General features: G+C 37.1%; 1 protein-coding gene across 2 annotated transcripts; it reads left to right on the top strand.

Moving 5' to 3' along the window:
- The first annotated feature begins 530 nt into the window (after nt 1-530).
- On the top strand, nt 531-17,535 carry LOC127871534 (uncharacterized). 2 transcript variants are annotated; one of them, XM_052414563.1, is made up of 11 exons: nt 531-6,726; nt 7,057-7,157; nt 7,378-7,433; nt 10,234-10,418; nt 11,266-11,461; nt 12,210-12,388; nt 13,163-13,301; nt 13,608-13,727; nt 14,945-15,018; nt 15,545-15,610; nt 16,315-17,535. In XM_052414563.1, exons 1-6 carry the CDS (start codon nt 564-566, stop codon nt 12,328-12,330), a joined length of 6,822 nt encoding a protein of 2,273 aa, XP_052270523.1. In that variant the 5' UTR covers nt 531-563; the 3' UTR covers nt 12,331-12,388; nt 13,163-13,301; nt 13,608-13,727; nt 14,945-15,018; nt 15,545-15,610; nt 16,315-17,535. The 2 variants fall into 2 exon arrangements, with proteins under 2 accessions (XP_052270523.1, XP_052270522.1); XM_052414562.1 differs by lacking the exon at nt 14,945-15,018.
- Nucleotides 17,536-18,396: the final 861 nt, after the last annotated feature.

Below are 18,396 nucleotides of genomic sequence, written 5' to 3'. Positions count from 1 at the left end.
CTCAGGACATCAGTAAAATGATAAATTCTGAAAACAGCACACCACCAGTCAACACGTCTCCAACATTGCCTAGTGCATCTCCAGACATCAGTACCATGATGACTACTGAAAGCAGCAAACTATCAGTCAACACATCTCCAATTGTGTCTAGTACATCTCCAGACATCAGTACCATGACGACTACTGAAAGCAGCACACCACCAGTCAACACGTCTCCAACAGTGTCCAGTACATCTCAAGATATCAGTACCATGATGACTATTGAAAGCAGCTCACCATTAGTCAACACGTCTCCAACTGTGTCTAGTACATCTCCAGACATCAGTACCATGATTACTACTGAAAGCAGCACATCATCAGTCATCACGTCTCCAACTGTGTCTAGTACATCTCCATACATCAATACCATGATGACTGCTGAAAGCAGCACTCCATCAGTCAACACATCTCCTACTGTGTCTAGTACATCTCCGGATATCAGTACCATGATGCCTTCTGAGAACAGCACACCGCCAGTCAACACGTCTCCAACTGTGTCTAGTACATCTCCAGAAATCAGTACCATGATGACTACTGAAAACAGCACACCATCAGTCAACACGTCTCCAAAATTGCCTAGTGCATCTCCAAACATCAGTACCATGATGACTACTGAAAGCGGCACACTATCAGTCAATACATCTCCAACTGTGTCTAGTACATCTCCAGACATCAGTACCATGACGACCACTGAAAGCAGCACACCATCAGTCAACACGTCTCCAACATTGACCAGTACATCTCAAGTCATCAGTACCATGATGACTATTGAAAGCAGCTCACCATCAGTCAACACGTCTCCAACTGTGTCTAGTACATCTCCAGACATCAGTACTATGATTACTACTGAAAGCAGCACATCATCAGTCATCACGTCTCCAACTGTGTCTAGTACATCACCATACATCAATACCATGATGACTGCTGAAAGCAGGACTCCATCAGTCAACACATCTCCAACATTGTCTAGCACATCTCCATACATCAGTACCACGATGACTTCTGAAAGAAGCACACCATCAGTCAACACGTCTCCAACTGTGTCTAGTACATCTACATACATCAATACCATGATGACCACTGAAAGCAGCACACCATCAGTCAACACGTCTCCAATATTGTCTAGTACATCTATAGACATCAGTACCATGATGACTACTGAAAGCAGCACACCATCAGTCAACACGTCTCCAATAATGTCTAGTACATCTCCAGACATCAATACCATGATGACTACTGAAAGCAGCGCACCATCAGTCAACACGTCTCCATCTGGGTCTAGTACATCTCCAGACATCAGTACCATGATGACTACTGAAAGCAGCACAACATCAGTCAACACGTCGCCAACTGTGTCTAGTACATCTCCAGACATCAATATCATGATGACTACTGGAAGCAGCTCACCATCAGTCAACACGTCTCCAACTGTGTCTAGTACATCTCCAGACATCAGTACCATTATCACTTCTGAAAGCAGCACACCATCGGTCAACACGTCTCCAACAATGGCTGGTACATCTCCAGACATCGGTACCATGATGACTTCTGAAAGTAGCTCACCATCAGTCAACACGTCTCAAACATTGTCTAGTACATCTCCAGGCATCAGTACCATGATGACTACTGAAAGCAACACACTATCAGTCAACACGTCTCCAACATTTTCTAGTACATCTCCATATATCAGTACCATGACGACCACTGAAAGCAGCACACCATCAGTCAACGCGACTGCAAAATTGTCTAGTACATCTCCAGACATCAGTACCATGATGACTACTGAAAGCAGCACTCCATCAGTCAACACATCTCCAACTGTGTCTAGTACATCTCCGGATATCAGTACCATGATGACTTCTGAAAGCAGCACACCACCAGTCAACACGTCTCCAACTGTGTCTAGTACATCTCCAGACATCAGTACCATGATGACTACTGAAAGCAGCACACCATCAATCAACACGTCTCAAACAATGTCTAGTACATCTCCAGACATCAGTACCATGATGACTTCTGAAAACAGCACACCACCAGTCAACACGTCTCCAACCGTGTCTAGTACATCTCCAGACATCAGTACCATGATGACAACTGAAAGCAGCACACCATCAATCAACACGTCTCCAACATTGCCTAGTGCATCTTCAGAAATCAGTACCATGATGACTACTGAAAGCAGCACACTATCAGTCAATACATCTCCAACTGTGTCTAGTACATCTCCAGACATCAGTACCATGACGACCACTGAAAGCAGCACACCATCAGTCAACACGTCTCCAACATTTTCCAGTACATCTCAAGTCATCAGTACCATGATGACTATTGAAAGCAGCTCACCATCAGTCAACACGTCTCCAACTGTGTCTAGTACATCTCCAGACATCAGTACTATGATTACTACTGAAAGCAGCACATCATCAGTCATCACGTCTCCAAAAGTGTCTAGTACATCTCCGGATATAAGTACCATGATGACATCTGAAAACAGTACACCACCAGTCAACACGTCTCCAACTGTGTCTAGTACATCTCCAGAAATCAGTACCATGATGACTACAGAAAGCAGCACACCATTTGTCAACACGTCTCCAACTGTGTCTAGTACATCGCCAGACATCAGTACCATGATGACTTCTGAAAACAGGACACCACCAGTCAACACGTCTCCAACATTGCCTAGTGCATCTCCGGACATCAGTACCATGATGACTACTGAAAGCAGCACACCATCAGTCAACACATCTCCAACTGTGTCCAGTACATCTCCAGACATCAGTACCATAACGACCACTGAAATCAGCACACCATCAGTCAACACGTCTCCAACATTGTCCAGTACATCTCAAGATATCAGTACCACGATGACTATTGAAAGCAGCTCACCATTAGTCAACACGTCTCCAACTGTGTCTAGTACATCTCCAGACATCAGTACCATGATTACTGCTGAAAGCAGCACATCATCAGTCATCACGTCTCCAACTGTGTCTAGTACATATCCATACATCAATACCATGATGACTGCTGAAAGCAGCACTCTATCAGTCAACACATCTCCAGCTGTGTCTAGTAAATCTCCGGATATCAGTACCATGATGACTATTGAAAGCAGCACTCCATCAGTCAACACATCTCCAACTGTGTCTCGTACATCTCCAGATATCAGTACCATGATGACTATTGAAAGCAGCACTCCATCAGTCAACACGTCTCCAACTGTGTCTAGTACATCTCCAGACATCAGTACTATGATTACTACTGAAAGCAGCACATCATCAGTCATCACGTCTTCAACTGTGTCTAGTACATCTCCATACATCAATACCATGATGACTGCTGAAAGCAGCACTCTATCAGTCAACACATCTCCAACTGTGTCTAGTACATCTCCGGATATCAGTACCATGATGACTTCTGAAAACAGCACACCACCAGTCAACACGTCTCCAACTCTGTCTAGTACATCTCCAGAAATCAGTACCATGATGACTACTGAAAGCAGCACTCCATCAGTCAACACGTCTCAAACAATGTCTAGTACGTCTCCAGACATTAGTACCATGATGACTTCTGAAAACAGCACACCATCAGTCAACACATCTCCAAATGTGTCTAGTGCATCTCCAGACGTCAGTACCATGATGACTACTGAAAGCAGCACACTATCAGTCAATACATCTCCAACTGTATCTAGTACATCTCCAGACATCAGTACCATAACGACCACTGAAAGCAGCACACCATCAGTCAACACGTCTCCAACATTGTCCAATACATCTCAAGTCATCAGTACCATGATGACTTTTGAAAGCAGCTCACCATCAGTCAACACGTCTCCAACTGTGTCTAGTACATCTCCAGACATCAGTACTATGATTACTACTGAAATCAGCACATTATCAGTCATCACGTCTCCAACTGTGTCTAGTACATCACCATACACCAATACCATGATGACTGCTGAAAGCAGGACTCCATCAGTCAACACATCTCCAACATTGTCTAGTACATCTCCATACATCAGTACCACGATGACTTCTGAAAGAAGCACACCATCAGTCAACACGTCTCCAACTGTGTCTAGTACATCTGCATACATCAATACCATGATGACCACTAAAAGCAGCACACCATCAGTCAACACGTCTCCGATATTGTCTAGTACATCTATAGACATCAGTACCATGATGACTACTGAAAGCAGCACACCATCAGTCAACACGTCTCCAATATTGTCTAGTACATCTCCAGACATCAGTACCATGATGACTTCTGAAAGCAGCGCACCATCAGTCAACACGTTTCCAACTGGGTCTAGTACATCTCCAGACATCAGTACCATGATGACTACTGAAAGCAGCACAACATCAGTCAACACGTCGCCAACTGTGTCTAGTACATCTCCAGACATCAATACCATGATGACTACTGAAAGCGGCTCACCATCAGTCAACACGTCTCCAACTGTGTCTAGTGCATCTCCAGACATCAGTACCATGATGACTACTGAAAGCAGCACACTATCAGTCAATACATCTCCAACTGTGTCTAGTACATCTCCAGACATCAGTACCATAACGACCACTGAAAGCAGCACACCATCAGTCAACACGTCTCCAACATTGTCCAGTACATCTCAAGATATCAGTACCACGATGACTATTGAAAGCAGCTCACCATTAGTCAACACGTCTCCAACTGTGTCTAGTACATCTCCAGACATCAATACCATGATTACTGCTGAAAGCAGCACATCATCAGTCATCACGTCTCCAACTGTGTCTAGTACATATCCATACATCAATACCATGATGACTGCTGAAAGCAGCACTCTATCAGTCAACACATCTCCAGCTGTGTCTAGTAAATCTCCGGATATCAGTACCATGATGACTATTGAAAGCAGGACTCCATCAGTCAACACATCTCCAACTGTGTCTAGTACATCTCCAGATATCAGTACCATGATGACTATTGAAAGCAGCACACCATCAGTCAACACGTCTCCAACTGTGTCTAGTACATCTCCAGACATCAGTACTATGATTACTACTGAAAGCAGCACATCATCAGTCATCACGTCTTCAACTGTGTCTAGTACATCTCCATACATCAATACCATGATGACTGCTGAAAGCAGCACTCTATCAGTCAACACATCTCCAACTGTGTCTAGTACATCTCCGGATATCAGTACCATGATGACTTCTGAAAACAGCACACCACCAGTCAACACGTCTCCAACTCTGTCTAGTACATCTCCAGAAATCAGTACCATGATGACTACTGAAAGCAGCACTCCATCAGTCAACACGTCTCAAACAATGTCTAGTACATCTCCAGACATTAGTACTATGATGACTTCTGAAAACAGCACACCATCAGTCAACACATCTCCAAATGAGTCTAGTGCATCTCCAGACATCAGTACCATGATGACTACTGAAAGCAGCACACTATCAGTCAATACATCTCCAACTGTGTCTAGTACATCTCCAGACATCAGTACCATAACGACCACTGAAAGCAGCACACCATCAGTCAACACGTCTCCAACATTGTCCAGTACATCTCAAGTCATCAGTACCATGATGACTATTGAAAGCAGCTCACCATCAGTCAACACGTCTCCAACTGTGTCTAGTGCATATCCAGACATCAGTACTAAGATTACTACTGAAATCAGCACATCATCAGTCATCACGTCTCCAACTGTGTCTAGTACATCACCATACATCAATACCATGATGACTGCTGAAAGCAGGACTCCATCGGTCAACACATCTCCAACATTGTCTAGTACATCTCCATACATCAGTACCACGATGACTTCTGAAAGAAGCACACCATCAGTCAACACGTCTCCAACTGTGTCTAGTACATCTGCATACATCAATACCATGATGACCACTAAAAGCAGCACACCATCAGTCAACACGTCTCCGATATTGTCTAGTACATCTATAGACATCAGTACCATGATGACTACTGAAAGCAGCTTACCATCAGTCAACACGTCTCCAATATTGTCTAGTACATCTCCAGACATCAGTACCATGATGACTTCTGAAAGCAGCGCACCATCAGTCAACACGTCTCCAACTGGGTCTAGTACATCTCCAGACATCAGTACCATGATGACTACTGAAAGCAGCACAACATCAGTCAACACGTCGTCAACTGTGTCTAGTACATCTCCAGACATCAATACCATGATGACTACTGAAAGCAGCTCACCATCAGTCAACACGTCTCCAACTGTGTCTAGTACATCTCCAGACATCAGTACCATGATGACTACTGAAAGCAGCACACCATCGGTCAACACGTCTCCAACAATGGCTGGTACATCTCCAGACATCGGTACCATGATGACTTCTGAAAGTAGCTCACCATCAGTCAACACGTCTCTTACTGTGTCTGGTACATCTTTAGGCATCAGTACCGTGATGACTTCAGCAAGTAGTACACACGCGAGCAGCAATCCATCGATCAACCCGTCTCTTACTTCGACTAGTCCTTTTATGTATATCGGTGACATGACGACCCCGTTAGTCAGCGCGCCATCAGTCATTACATTTCAAACTCCGTCGATGACCTCTTACGTCACCGACGAACAAACTACAATTGAAAATACGAATCCTCCTTTTACTCAATATCCGGTGTTGCGTCCGGATTTAGGTATGTTCTATTCATGGCAATGGTAAAAGTTTTATAATATTCTTTAGGTTTTTTGTCTCAATGACATCTTTCTTTTATTTGTTTGTGATTTATTATGCATAAATATATAAGTGTTTTCGGTATCTTAATGACGATTCGTGCATTATTCACTGTAATTTTGAATACTTGAAATTACATTAAAAATCTGCTGAATTGTTTGTTTACGTTGCATATAGTAAATAATCATGTAATCTTACAACTAATAACATGCTGTTCTTCACCCAGAAGTTAGTATTGTGGCTTTTGAACTGATATATTCCATTGAAACATTTGACAGTTTTCTATTTGCAGGATTTGCAGTATATGTGGTGGAATTTGTTCTTGTAATTAACGCAAGATATGACCCTTTAATTGAAAAGGATGAGAGTTTCTTGGAGGATCTTCGCACTAAGGTATATATGTTACTTTATGTTAATGTTGCCTTATGGTTTTGTTTCTATTATCAACTCTAATCCGTTCACTGCGATACTTGTCGTATATCTTATTCATAATAGATGTTACGGTGCGCAACTTGTTATGTATTAATTGGTTTCATATTGGAATTTAATAGCCATCGTGCCTCAGGTCAATGCCGATGTTTTAATACTATATTTATTGTTATTTACATTTCAGTTGAACACGAACATGTTCAATAACACACCAGGTTACAGCTTTACATTCAGCTTTAGGTACGTCTGATTCTTTGCGATTATGATTTTGATATTTATTAAATTATATTGCACGTATACACATTAGGTTTGAATATGCATAACCAAATTAAATTTAGAGCTGATCATTTATGATTGTAAATTGCATTCTATCAATAAAAACTGTGAAGTATGTTAAATGATTACAGACCAAAAGGTGTTTACATAATGTATGGGCCAGTGCTCAGTACCATACTTTAAGCATTGTATACAACACGTTTCGTTTATTGGTAACGTGTACTCGTAATATTTTCATTTTCTTTACATTATTATTCATTTTATCATGTTTATTGATAAATGAAGTTTCATTTTTTTCATTATTTAATGATAAATATAACCACACAGAAACGTATGTCACTTAGTCCCAGATGGTTTCCAAGCATTTTATATGGCATACGTTGTGATATTGCATGATTGAAACATCTGACGTATATCTTATTGAACAATTTTAGCAGCAAAGACAGGTAAATGTGTATAAGTATTTTCGTATATAGTTTACTAACAATTGTGAGTAGTAATTAATTATGCGCAATAACGCTAATTTTGTTTGCGATAAGGTAATGAGACAATTAGTTCCTTTCAGAAATAAAGAGATGTGCGAAGCTAATATGGTTTAAATTCACACACACATACAAACGCAGTCACAAACGCACATACCTGTTTTGTTTATTGTCTAAACTGAGTGGATATTATAAGTTGACTTTTAGTTGCATCGTTTGTGTACTAAAACGGATACATTAAAACGTTGAAAAAAACCCATACTAACTGAATATATGTTACTGTTTAAAAAACAACAACATTTTTTCATCAAGATATTTTTGTACTTGCCAGTTTATCCTTAATTACGCTAGTTAGACTATGTTTGTGTTTTGCTAATGTATGTTCATTTATTTACAAAATTGTTCTGGCAGAACTCAGCAATAGTAGCATAAACACAATGTGTAACAAATTGACTATACTCACATGAGCTTGACTCTTTGATTGATCGTTGTACCATTTGTGTACTAATTACGCAAACCATTTAAAACTAGTTCTCCTTGGATGCTTTGAGCTTTTATATGCACATACGAACAACTCGAAGTTATTCCTGATAAACCTAAGTCAATGGAAAAAAGTCGCAAGTTTGTCTATAACATCGAATACAATGAACCTAATACATCGTCATAAAAACAAATACCTGTTGCCATCGACATTAACGTGCGTGTTTTTTGTGTGTTGATACATACTAAAAACTATAAGTTAATAAAAATCCGAATCAAATCGAAAGTCGAAGCTTTGAATTGACGAATAAATCAATCTTATGGAGGTTCCGGAGACAGTTGATGTAGCATGATTGGTAAATTAGACACGAGATCTACCTTGCCAAGGAGTTCGGAGATAGTCGACGTATAAATTAGCATATTTTCAAATTTGGAATACTCTCTGTTTTTCATTTCAAACACGTACACATTTTCGTGAACCGTACACATTTTCATTAACCGTTGACGTGTTTGAACCTTGGATTAATATCATTATTCTGCGTGCACACAACATCAAGTTGCTTTAATTGGCGCTCATTGGATATATTTATGATCTGTTGTGTTTATAAATGCCAGAAATAATTTATGTCGCTCGTTGTACCTATTAAAGTGGATTCCAGGCGGAATAGTTAACATTAAACATGCAGTTAACAGTTGCAACTCCCATACCAGCGACCGGAGGGTCAATATCTGAGAGTTGGTTTATTTCAACGACATTTAAATGTTTCACAATTCATACTACCATAAGATTTTTTACGAGCTACACAACAAATTATGTCTTGAAGATATTTCTGAACATGTAATTGGGACCTAAACTTCATTTGTTACAACTGCGTTTGTGCATTTGTAATGTTTTGGCATTTATGTTTACAATAGTATTATTTTAAAAATCCGCTACCATAGAAATAAAACTTATGATCGTCAAAATGAACATGTTTAGTAAACATAGCATCATTTTTGAAACAATTGTGTAAAAGAGCTTATTGTTGATTTATTGCCCTCGTAAAACAACAATAGATATAATTAAACAATATAAAATACTCATGTATAATCTAAAATATTATTATTTATTTATTAGTTGTGTTAACAATGCATATGGTAGATAAGTTATGAAATAGTGTACTTATATGTTTTAGAAGCAATATCGCGTTATGATTTTGTGGAGATCATAATACGACATTACACTTTTTTAAGATGCTTGTGTTATCACTTGTCTTTTGACGCTCGCATTGTGTTGTTGTGAAAATATTATATTTGCTTACTTAAGTGATGCCTTCGGAACATGGTTACTGTCACCGCAAATGCATGCATTATTTTGGAATTTCGAATCTAATAGATAAAGAAAATGCGTTACGTCGTCTGACATGTAAATTAACGCGCTTAAGCGGTCTACATCATGCATACTTTTTGTTGACATGTCGTTGAATCAGTTAATGCACGTCTATTAGATATACACCTGAATTATTATAATGTTCTTTATAGTATATGCGTTTCCAATATAAATAAATATACATATGTACACCAGAAACGCAAATCAAATCGAAGAATACACAATAACACGGTATTGATCGCGTTATGATCCAAAGATGATATTCCTTTTGGGAAAAAGTGTTAATATGTTGCGCCTAATATTTGTAATTTAATATTTGTTAGACGTTCAGTAATTTTTGTGTCAAATTAATAAAACAATCTATATACATATTCATCATACTTTCTAAGCGTGATTATGTTTATAGATGTTAATAGTATGGGTGATGTTTTAGTGAAGGAAGCATAAAATGCCACATTGAGGCGAGATTTAATCAAAGTGCAGTGATGATTGCAAATAAAAACATCACGACGGTTCTTCAACAAATTGACGATAACGTACGGTCGATTCGAAACATCTCAACAACACGTGGGGAAGTAAAAACACTGGATCTGCAACAAAATGTTAAAGATATAAGAGGTTGTTCATTACTACATATTTTGTCTTTAAAGTTAACCTACTTGGTAGTTTGTGCGTTCGTGTGCTCAAATCATGCGTTGAACAAAATCTTCAGCATATTATTAAAGTTATTTAATTGCTGTTCACACTTTATGTTTTCTATACGCTTTACGGTTAAAACAATTAAACAAATATTTGTGGCTATTTAAAGGGGCCTTTTCACATATTTTGGCATGTATTGAAGTTTGTCATTAAATGCATTATATTGATAAATGTTAACATTGGATCTAAAAGCTCCAGTAAAAAATCAAGAATACAATTTAAAAGAGAAAAAATGTCACCCTCGAGAGGGCTCGAACCACTGACCCCTGGTGTCCTGGAGTAAAAATCTACCACATAGACCACTCGATCAACCGATCTCAAAACATGATGATGTATTTCATACTTTATATAAGCAATCCTTATAGCTTCAAAAAATATAACGACAACAACAGAACTCTCCAACTTATTCAATCGTTACGCGTTGCAACGCTTTATAATTTTCAGGTTTTTAAATCGTCAAAAGATGCACATAATGGCTATTTTAGAGAATTGTAAATGTTTAGTATACTGTTTCCTCAAAAATATCATATCTAAAACGACAATTTGCGAAACTTGAACATTCTTTTAATTAAGTCAATTTTCCAAAACGTAAAAAGGCCCCTTTAACTAACAATAAAACATATATTAGTAAGGTCAATAATTGAATAAAACTGTGAACATGTGTAAATGAATATTAGGAAAAGCTATGAAACATTCTTTAAACAACAAACAAGCTACGCATTTGAATAGTGCACAGTTATATAATTATGTGTGATCTCACTTTCAGCGAGAGTAATGGCCCTCAAAGACCAATGCAGCCTTATCACAGGCGCGTGCCTGCCAGATTATGAATTAACATGCCTTAACGGTGACGTGTCACGGGGCTCTTGTGTGCACAAATGCGTCACAACTCAGTCAATTGACTATTGTGGCAACCATGGGACCTGCTTCTATGACTTTGGAAACGATGCACTGGCTTGCAAGTAAGAATTAAAAAAAATATATTTATGCCATTAATGTAGTCATGTACACTTTGGTTATGAGTAAGAAGTATGTTTTCAATTACAGTGTAATCAAAAGATAAATTCGAGTTCATACTCTTGACAGCGTTTGAACAATAAGACAGAACACTTTTGAAATATATGTTCTTTAAAATATTGTCAGCATAAGACAATAAGAATAGTTATGATTTGTGTTGTTTTCAGTGAATTATAAAGTACGTGTTCTTATTATTGTGAGACAAATGTCATCGTGTGTAACTTTGTTTCGAATTAATCTATTTGTTGAAGTTTGTGATGTCTAAATGTTTGTTAACATTATATAAAATATAAAGAACATACACAAACTATGTAAGAATGTATACAATTTATTTTTCTGTAAATTCATATGGCATGGGAGTTTCGCTGCCGATGATAGACATTTGTTGCTCATAGAAAAATACTGATGTAATGCTATAATAAGGTATTATCTTCACAAATAGTAAGTTTTCACTCACTTGCACAACAGTTTATTACAATATGACAATACAGAATAAAAATTGAAAGCACATTTACAAAATAAACATACTTGCCTATGTGTATTAGACCAAAATCAGGCATTTAGTCTGTATTGTTACTTTGGTAAACAATACCTTCTCTGGTTAAAACCGATCATGGTTTCGATATTTCAATTCATAAAATAAAAAGAAAAGAAAATTTAGTATATGCTCTGTTTTACTATTGTTGAAAATAGGTGCGATCAGACATCATACCACGTGTATCACGGGTCACGCTGCGACGAGATGACAGCAACCCAGAAGTATGTGCTCACCATGTCATTGGGGATAGGGGAGGCGTGGTGTTCGTCCTGCTGATCATCATCATATGTGTGTGCATCCGCAATTATAGGAACAGGAATAAACACAACATCAGGTAGTGATATAACATCTTAATATTCGCGAGTCAATCACCACAACCATATACATCGTTGCCCACATATGCTTTAAAGGGGCCTTTTCGCAGATTTTGGCATGTTTTGAAGTTTGTCATTAAATGCTTTATATTGATAAATGTAAACATTAAATTTTAAAAGCTCCTGCAAAAAAAAACAAAAATAAAATTTTTAAAACGAAAAAAGTAGCCCGCAGCAGGGCTCGAACCGGTGACCCCCGGAATCCTGAAGTAAAAACGCATAAGCCAACTGACCTATCCTGCCAAGCATACATAAGATGCGTATTTTATACGTTATATAAGCAGTCTTCGTAGTTTCACAAATTTAAACGACAACAACATAACTCTCCAAATTATTCAATCGTTTTGCGTTGCAACGCTTGATAATTTTTAGGTTTTTAAATCGTCAAAAGATGCATATAATTGCTATATTAGACCGTGGCAAATGTTCAGTAATACTGTTTCCTCACAAATATCATAACTAAACCGAAAATTTGCCAATCTGAAACAAGTTTTTTCAATTTTGTCAATTTACCAAACCGTGAAGGATCCCTTTAATTGGCATATTGTCCTTTAGATCATATAACAATACATTCCAAGTTTTGAAAGCTAGCTAATCGGTGTACCTGTCGTATCAATGCGTTACTGTTATAAATCTTGGCATGCGATTAACTTACTTTAATATGAAATGAAACAAACTAGATATAAAAGATGAAAATCGTCTTCCACAACCTAAATATCTCAATTTTTCTTTAGTGATTATGGTGTATCTAGATGGGATGAGCCACCGACAGGCCGTATAGCGACACTAAAGGATCTCAGTTTCCGATCCCATCCAGGCAAAACAGGGTCGACATACGGGCGTTACCACCGAACACCGGGTCATGTCAACATGGTAACGCATCACACGTTTTATACAGAATTAAAAAACGCTGTTGTATTAAAATTACAGATTATTTATTGACGATCAAAAGCTATTTATTGATGATTACTCGCTTGAATAAGTTAAGTTTTGGGATCCCTACAACACAACGAAATAACTAATTTGAATTGACTAGTAAAAATTATATTTTAATTAATGTATTAGTTAGCTGAAAACAAACATTTCACATTTTAAAACACATAAAGCTGTGCAATATTTTTCCCAATTTTGATAATCTGTTAGAACATACCTTACGTCATAATACGTGTTTCTTCATAGGCATTTGAACCTGTATTTAGCGGAAGTGGGCGTTTGCGCCAAGGAATGTACCTCCCCTCACCGGACGAAGATGACTTCTACAACACGCCGTCATTTATGCGCATAGATCCCGCAGCTGATGTAAGATGTTGCAAGTAGTAGTAGTAGTTGTAGTAGTAGTAGTAGTAGTAGAAGTAGTAGTAGAAGTAGTAGTAGTAGTAGTAGTAGTAGTAGTAGTAGTAGTAGTAGTAGTAGTAGTAGTAGTAGTAGTAGTAGTTGTAGTAGTAGTAGTAGTAGTAGTAGAAGTAGTATTAGTAGTAGTAGTAGTAGTAGTAGTAGTAGTAGTAGTAGTACTAGTAGTAGTACTACTAGTAGTAGTAGTAGTAGTAGTAGTAGTAGTAGTTGTAGTAGTAGTAGTAGTAGTAGTAGTAGTAGTAGTAGTAGTAGTAGTTGTAGTAGTAGTAGAAGTAGTAGTAATAGTAGTAGGTAGTAGTAGTAGTGGTAGTAGTAGTAGTGGTAGTAGTGGTGGTAGTAGTAGTAGTAGTAGTAGTAGTAGTAGTAGTAGTAGTAGTAGTAGTAGTAGTAGTAGTAGTAGTAGTAGTAGTAGTAGTAGTAGTAGTAGTAGTAGTAGTAGTAGTAGTAGTAGTAGTAGTAGTAGTAATAGTAGTAGGTAGTAGTAGTAGTGGTAGTAGTAGTAGTGGTAGTAGTGGTGGTAGTAGTAGTAGTAGTAGTAGTAGTAGTAGTAGTAGTAGTAGTAGTAGTAGTAGTAGTAGTAGTAGTAGTAGTACTAGTAGTAGTACTAGCAGTAGTAGTAGTAGTAGTAGTAGTAGTAGTAGTAGTAGTAGAAGCAGTAGTAGTAGTAGTAGTAGAAGTAGTAGTAGTAGTAGTAGTAATAGAAGTAGGTAGTAGTAGTAGTGGTGGTAGTAGTAGTAGTAGTAGTAGTAGTAGTAGTAGTAGTAGTAGTAGTAGTAGTAGTAGTAGTAGTAGTAGTAGTAGTAGTAGTAGCAGCAGCAGCAGCAGCAGCAGCAGCAGTAGTAGTAGTAGTAGTAGTAGTAGTAGTAGTAGTAGTAGTAGTAGTAGTAGTAGTAGTAGTAGTAGTAGTAATAATAGTAGTAGTAGTTTTTGTTGTTGTTGTATTAGTAGTAGTTACGGTAGCAGTAGCGATAGACGCAACAGTCGATATTATGGCTCTGGCGTTGGCTGTCGTTGTTTTGATGTAGTTCATATAAACACTTTTACGACATCCGATAACATTATTGCTCCTAGCATGTGTTCCTACTGATGACATATCATGCCAAATCTACTTTACGAGCAGTAAAATGAAGATACAACGTGTGTTTTATAATACTTCACATTAGGGTGGAACCACTTCAATCGAATACCCACAACAACATTTCTTTGATGGGACCGAAAGCCTGGTAGCGTTATAGTGGTACGACTGCGTTATTGGCAGTGTGTTTGCTAGTTGTGTACGAATTGATTTCCAATTGTATATTTTTGATAATTTTAGTTTAAGTGTGGTGATGTTAATTACTATGTGGTAGTGTGGTAATACAATATATATTCCGAGAAGTGCAATTAACAGGTTATGTTAACAAGTAATTGAACGTTTTTCGTTTTCATGTTAAACTTGAAAAAAGGAATATATAGATATATAATATTCATATATATTGTGTCAGGAATTCTTTTTCACATGAACACTATTAAGTTTATCTGCTTGCACGCACTCGTAAAATAAACACTTTATAAATAATACGATTAATGTTACACACTATTTCTTAATATATCAAATTAATTGATAAAATACATATACATCATGTGTTAGTACAGCTACACATTCAATCATCTAAAATATCATTATTCGCATAAAATATTGTGCCAGATGGAGGCGGTTGATGTTGTTAAGCATACACTGCGTGATATGACGTAATTGTTATTGTTTTTCATCTGTATTGCAGTACTCTATTCAAAGACCACGGGTGTCGAAACGACCCAACGAGATTTACAGACAACTTTATTCCGACGTATGTAATCTTGTTATTTGCGCGTTCTGAGAAAACTGGGCTTAATGCATATGCGTAAAGAGTCATCCCAGATTAGCCTGTGTAGTCCGCACAGCCTAATCAGGGACCACACTTTCCGCTTTTATGGTATTTTTAGTTTGAAGGAAGTCCCTCCTTACCGAAAATCAAGTTTAGGTGGAAAGTGTCGTCCCTGATTACCCAGTGCGGACTGCACATGCTAATCTGGGACGACACTTTACGCACATGCAATATGCACAGTTTTCTCAGAACGCGACTCAATGTACTCAAATCATTCTCGTAGTGTCTTGGCGCATTGTTAAATGTCCGATTTTTATATGTAATACTTTATACGTGTATTGTCTCAAACTTTAATACTCTATCTTATATTAACCATATGTGAAGAAAATAACATGCGTAATGTCCTTCAAGTGTACGTAATAGTTGTATTGGCTACATACAGATATATGAAAGAAAGTACCCGTGTGTCAAACTGAAAAAAGGGGTTTAATGAAGAGTTGGTAGCATGAAAATCAACTAAAAAACAAACAGATTAATGTCTTTGTTTGTAAATTTAATTATATTTAGTTATAAATGTCATTTATAACTGATGTATTATACTGATATAACCATTTGAAAAATATTCACATGGTTAAGCATCCTCTTGGTGATATTAAATCACAGTATATGATTATTATTCTTTGCAGACCCATTCAGAATTTCCCAAAGACAGATCTAGACAGATGTCGAAAGGACCACAACCATCATCTGGAATTGAAATAAGAACAATGTTGTAGTGAGCTTTTGTGAGTGTGTATGGTGCATATCAAGGTCATTAACCCATGTATGTCTAGTGGACTCTTCCATCCTTCAAAATTGGATCAATTTATTTCCAAAATTAGGGATGTCTAGTATATTTATTTCTATATTTAGAATATTTCTTACAGAAATTCCTTTAAGCAAACAGCGCAGACCCAGATGAGACGCCGCATCATGCGGTGTCTGATCTGGGTCTACGCTGTTTGCCAAGGCCTTTTTTCTAGACGCTAGGCATAAATGGGATAATCGAACTGCAATTAGGATTTGTATCCCGTTAGGCCACCAAGAACGGCCTTTGTGTCATAATTTGTTTGCAATTTTTTTGTAGTATATAGCTTTGACCATATAATTATTTTGTCGTAAAATATGTTTTAATCCTGGCAAATATTTCTATGTGAATAGGTTCGTAAATGCATTGTAACACACATGTAGCTTGCGATTGGTAAATAATTGATTTAATTTGCATTACAAGTGCAAACATTTTCTGAGGCAAAATTTGTCTTAATAGACTGTTTCGGACTAACAAGAAAGAAACTGATAGCCTTATCATGCCAAGAGAATATCATCCCCATTAAACGCTTTTAGTACAACACGTAATTATTGTGTAAAAATGTTTTATTGCGTTCATACGTAATCGGAAATTTTATGTTGAATATCAACCGGTGCTTATCTTCCAGAATCTCCCGTAAGAAAATTTTAATCTCATTTGTTTATTAATTCAATCTTGACTTTCATATTTGAATAATCATAAATCATATATGTTTATATTTATATTTCAATCATTTGAAATCTTCAATCATTCACACAGAGAGATAATCGCTGGTTGATGCCATACTATATTTTTTTAAGTCATCTTTATATGCTTTACAGTTGGTTCAATTGTATAATTTGAACAAATTTTTTATCTAAGTTGGTTATCATTTTAAGGACATGAAATTATTTCATCTTACATATTTTAAGTTTGTGTATATATTCGCATCAGATGTGGAAAAACGCGTTCTATCTTTATTGGTAAAATATGTGGTGTTTATGTATACATTTTAAAGTATAAATATCAAATAATCTAGCTAGATATAGATCAAAATGTTGTCAATAAAAACTGTTGTTGATATGTGTGTTTGTAAGTTTGCCATTGAAAGCAGGATCGTAAGAAAATATCCGTTTATATAACTTGTTCGCAAAACAATGGTATAACACTCGTCCTGAAGGCAAACAGCATGCAATAATTTAACAATGTTGATGTGTAGATGTTTTGAAGGTATGACGCAATACCATATCGTCGGAATAGATAGTTCCAACTGTGTGCCAATTCGATTTCCGTGAAATACTTTTTATTGGCGAAGGAAATATGAGTAATATGAAGTACAGATAAGTGTAGATTTTTCATTACCGTAATTGATTGCGACAATGTACGGCAGCAATCGGTGTTTTTTAAGGAAAACTGTAAAGAGGTCTTTTTGATAGACTGAACATACTCTTAATGTTTATTTAAACGTTCTATAAACAAATAAGCACATGCCTCGGAGCAGCGTGTGGATGAATGTTTTGATTCGATGGCGGTTTCTTAAAAGCTATTATGCCATTAATTTTCTAGACATCACTCAAAGGTTCATAACTATTTATCTTGTTAACGAACTAAAACACGTTGATTTGTTTGACGGAATAAAAGCAGTTTTTCTAAGCTGCGCGAATATTTCATTTACGTAAGTCTGGTCGTCTGATATTCAATATGAATTGGAGAGTTAACCCGGAAGCATAACCAACTAGATAATAATGACAATCCGGGTCTTTTTACAAACAATATATAGATAAAGATATAGATAACGTCTATTCATATTAGGCATGGCGCATGCAACTATAACATAATAGAAATTTGCGAAAACACATTATCAGCTTATGTTTCAACATATACACCTTTATATATCAAAGTAAAAAAACAGCAAACAAAAATCTTCGTGAACAGATGTTTT

This window comes from Dreissena polymorpha, chromosome 3 (genome assembly GCF_020536995.1).
Source record: "Dreissena polymorpha isolate Duluth1 chromosome 3, UMN_Dpol_1.0, whole genome shotgun sequence".
NCBI classification, from domain to species: domain Eukaryota; kingdom Metazoa; phylum Mollusca; class Bivalvia; order Myida; family Dreissenidae; genus Dreissena; species Dreissena polymorpha.
This window is presented reverse-complemented; position numbering and strand designations above follow the sequence as displayed.

What these genes read in the sequence shown, in the direction of transcription:
- LOC127871534 (XM_052414562.1), top strand. Translation starts at nt 564, where the DNA reads ATGATGACTACTGAAAACAGCACACCATCAGTCAACACGTCTCCAAAA. An exon ending in TGGAGGATCTTCGCACTAAG is followed by an intron (nt 7,158 to 7,377) that starts GTATATATGTTA and finishes TTTACATTTCAG; the next exon opens with TTGAACACGAACATGTTCAA. An exon ending in AGCTTTACATTCAGCTTTAG is followed by an intron (nt 7,434 to 10,233) that starts GTACGTCTGATT and finishes GTGATGTTTTAG; the next exon opens with TGAAGGAAGCATAAAATGCC.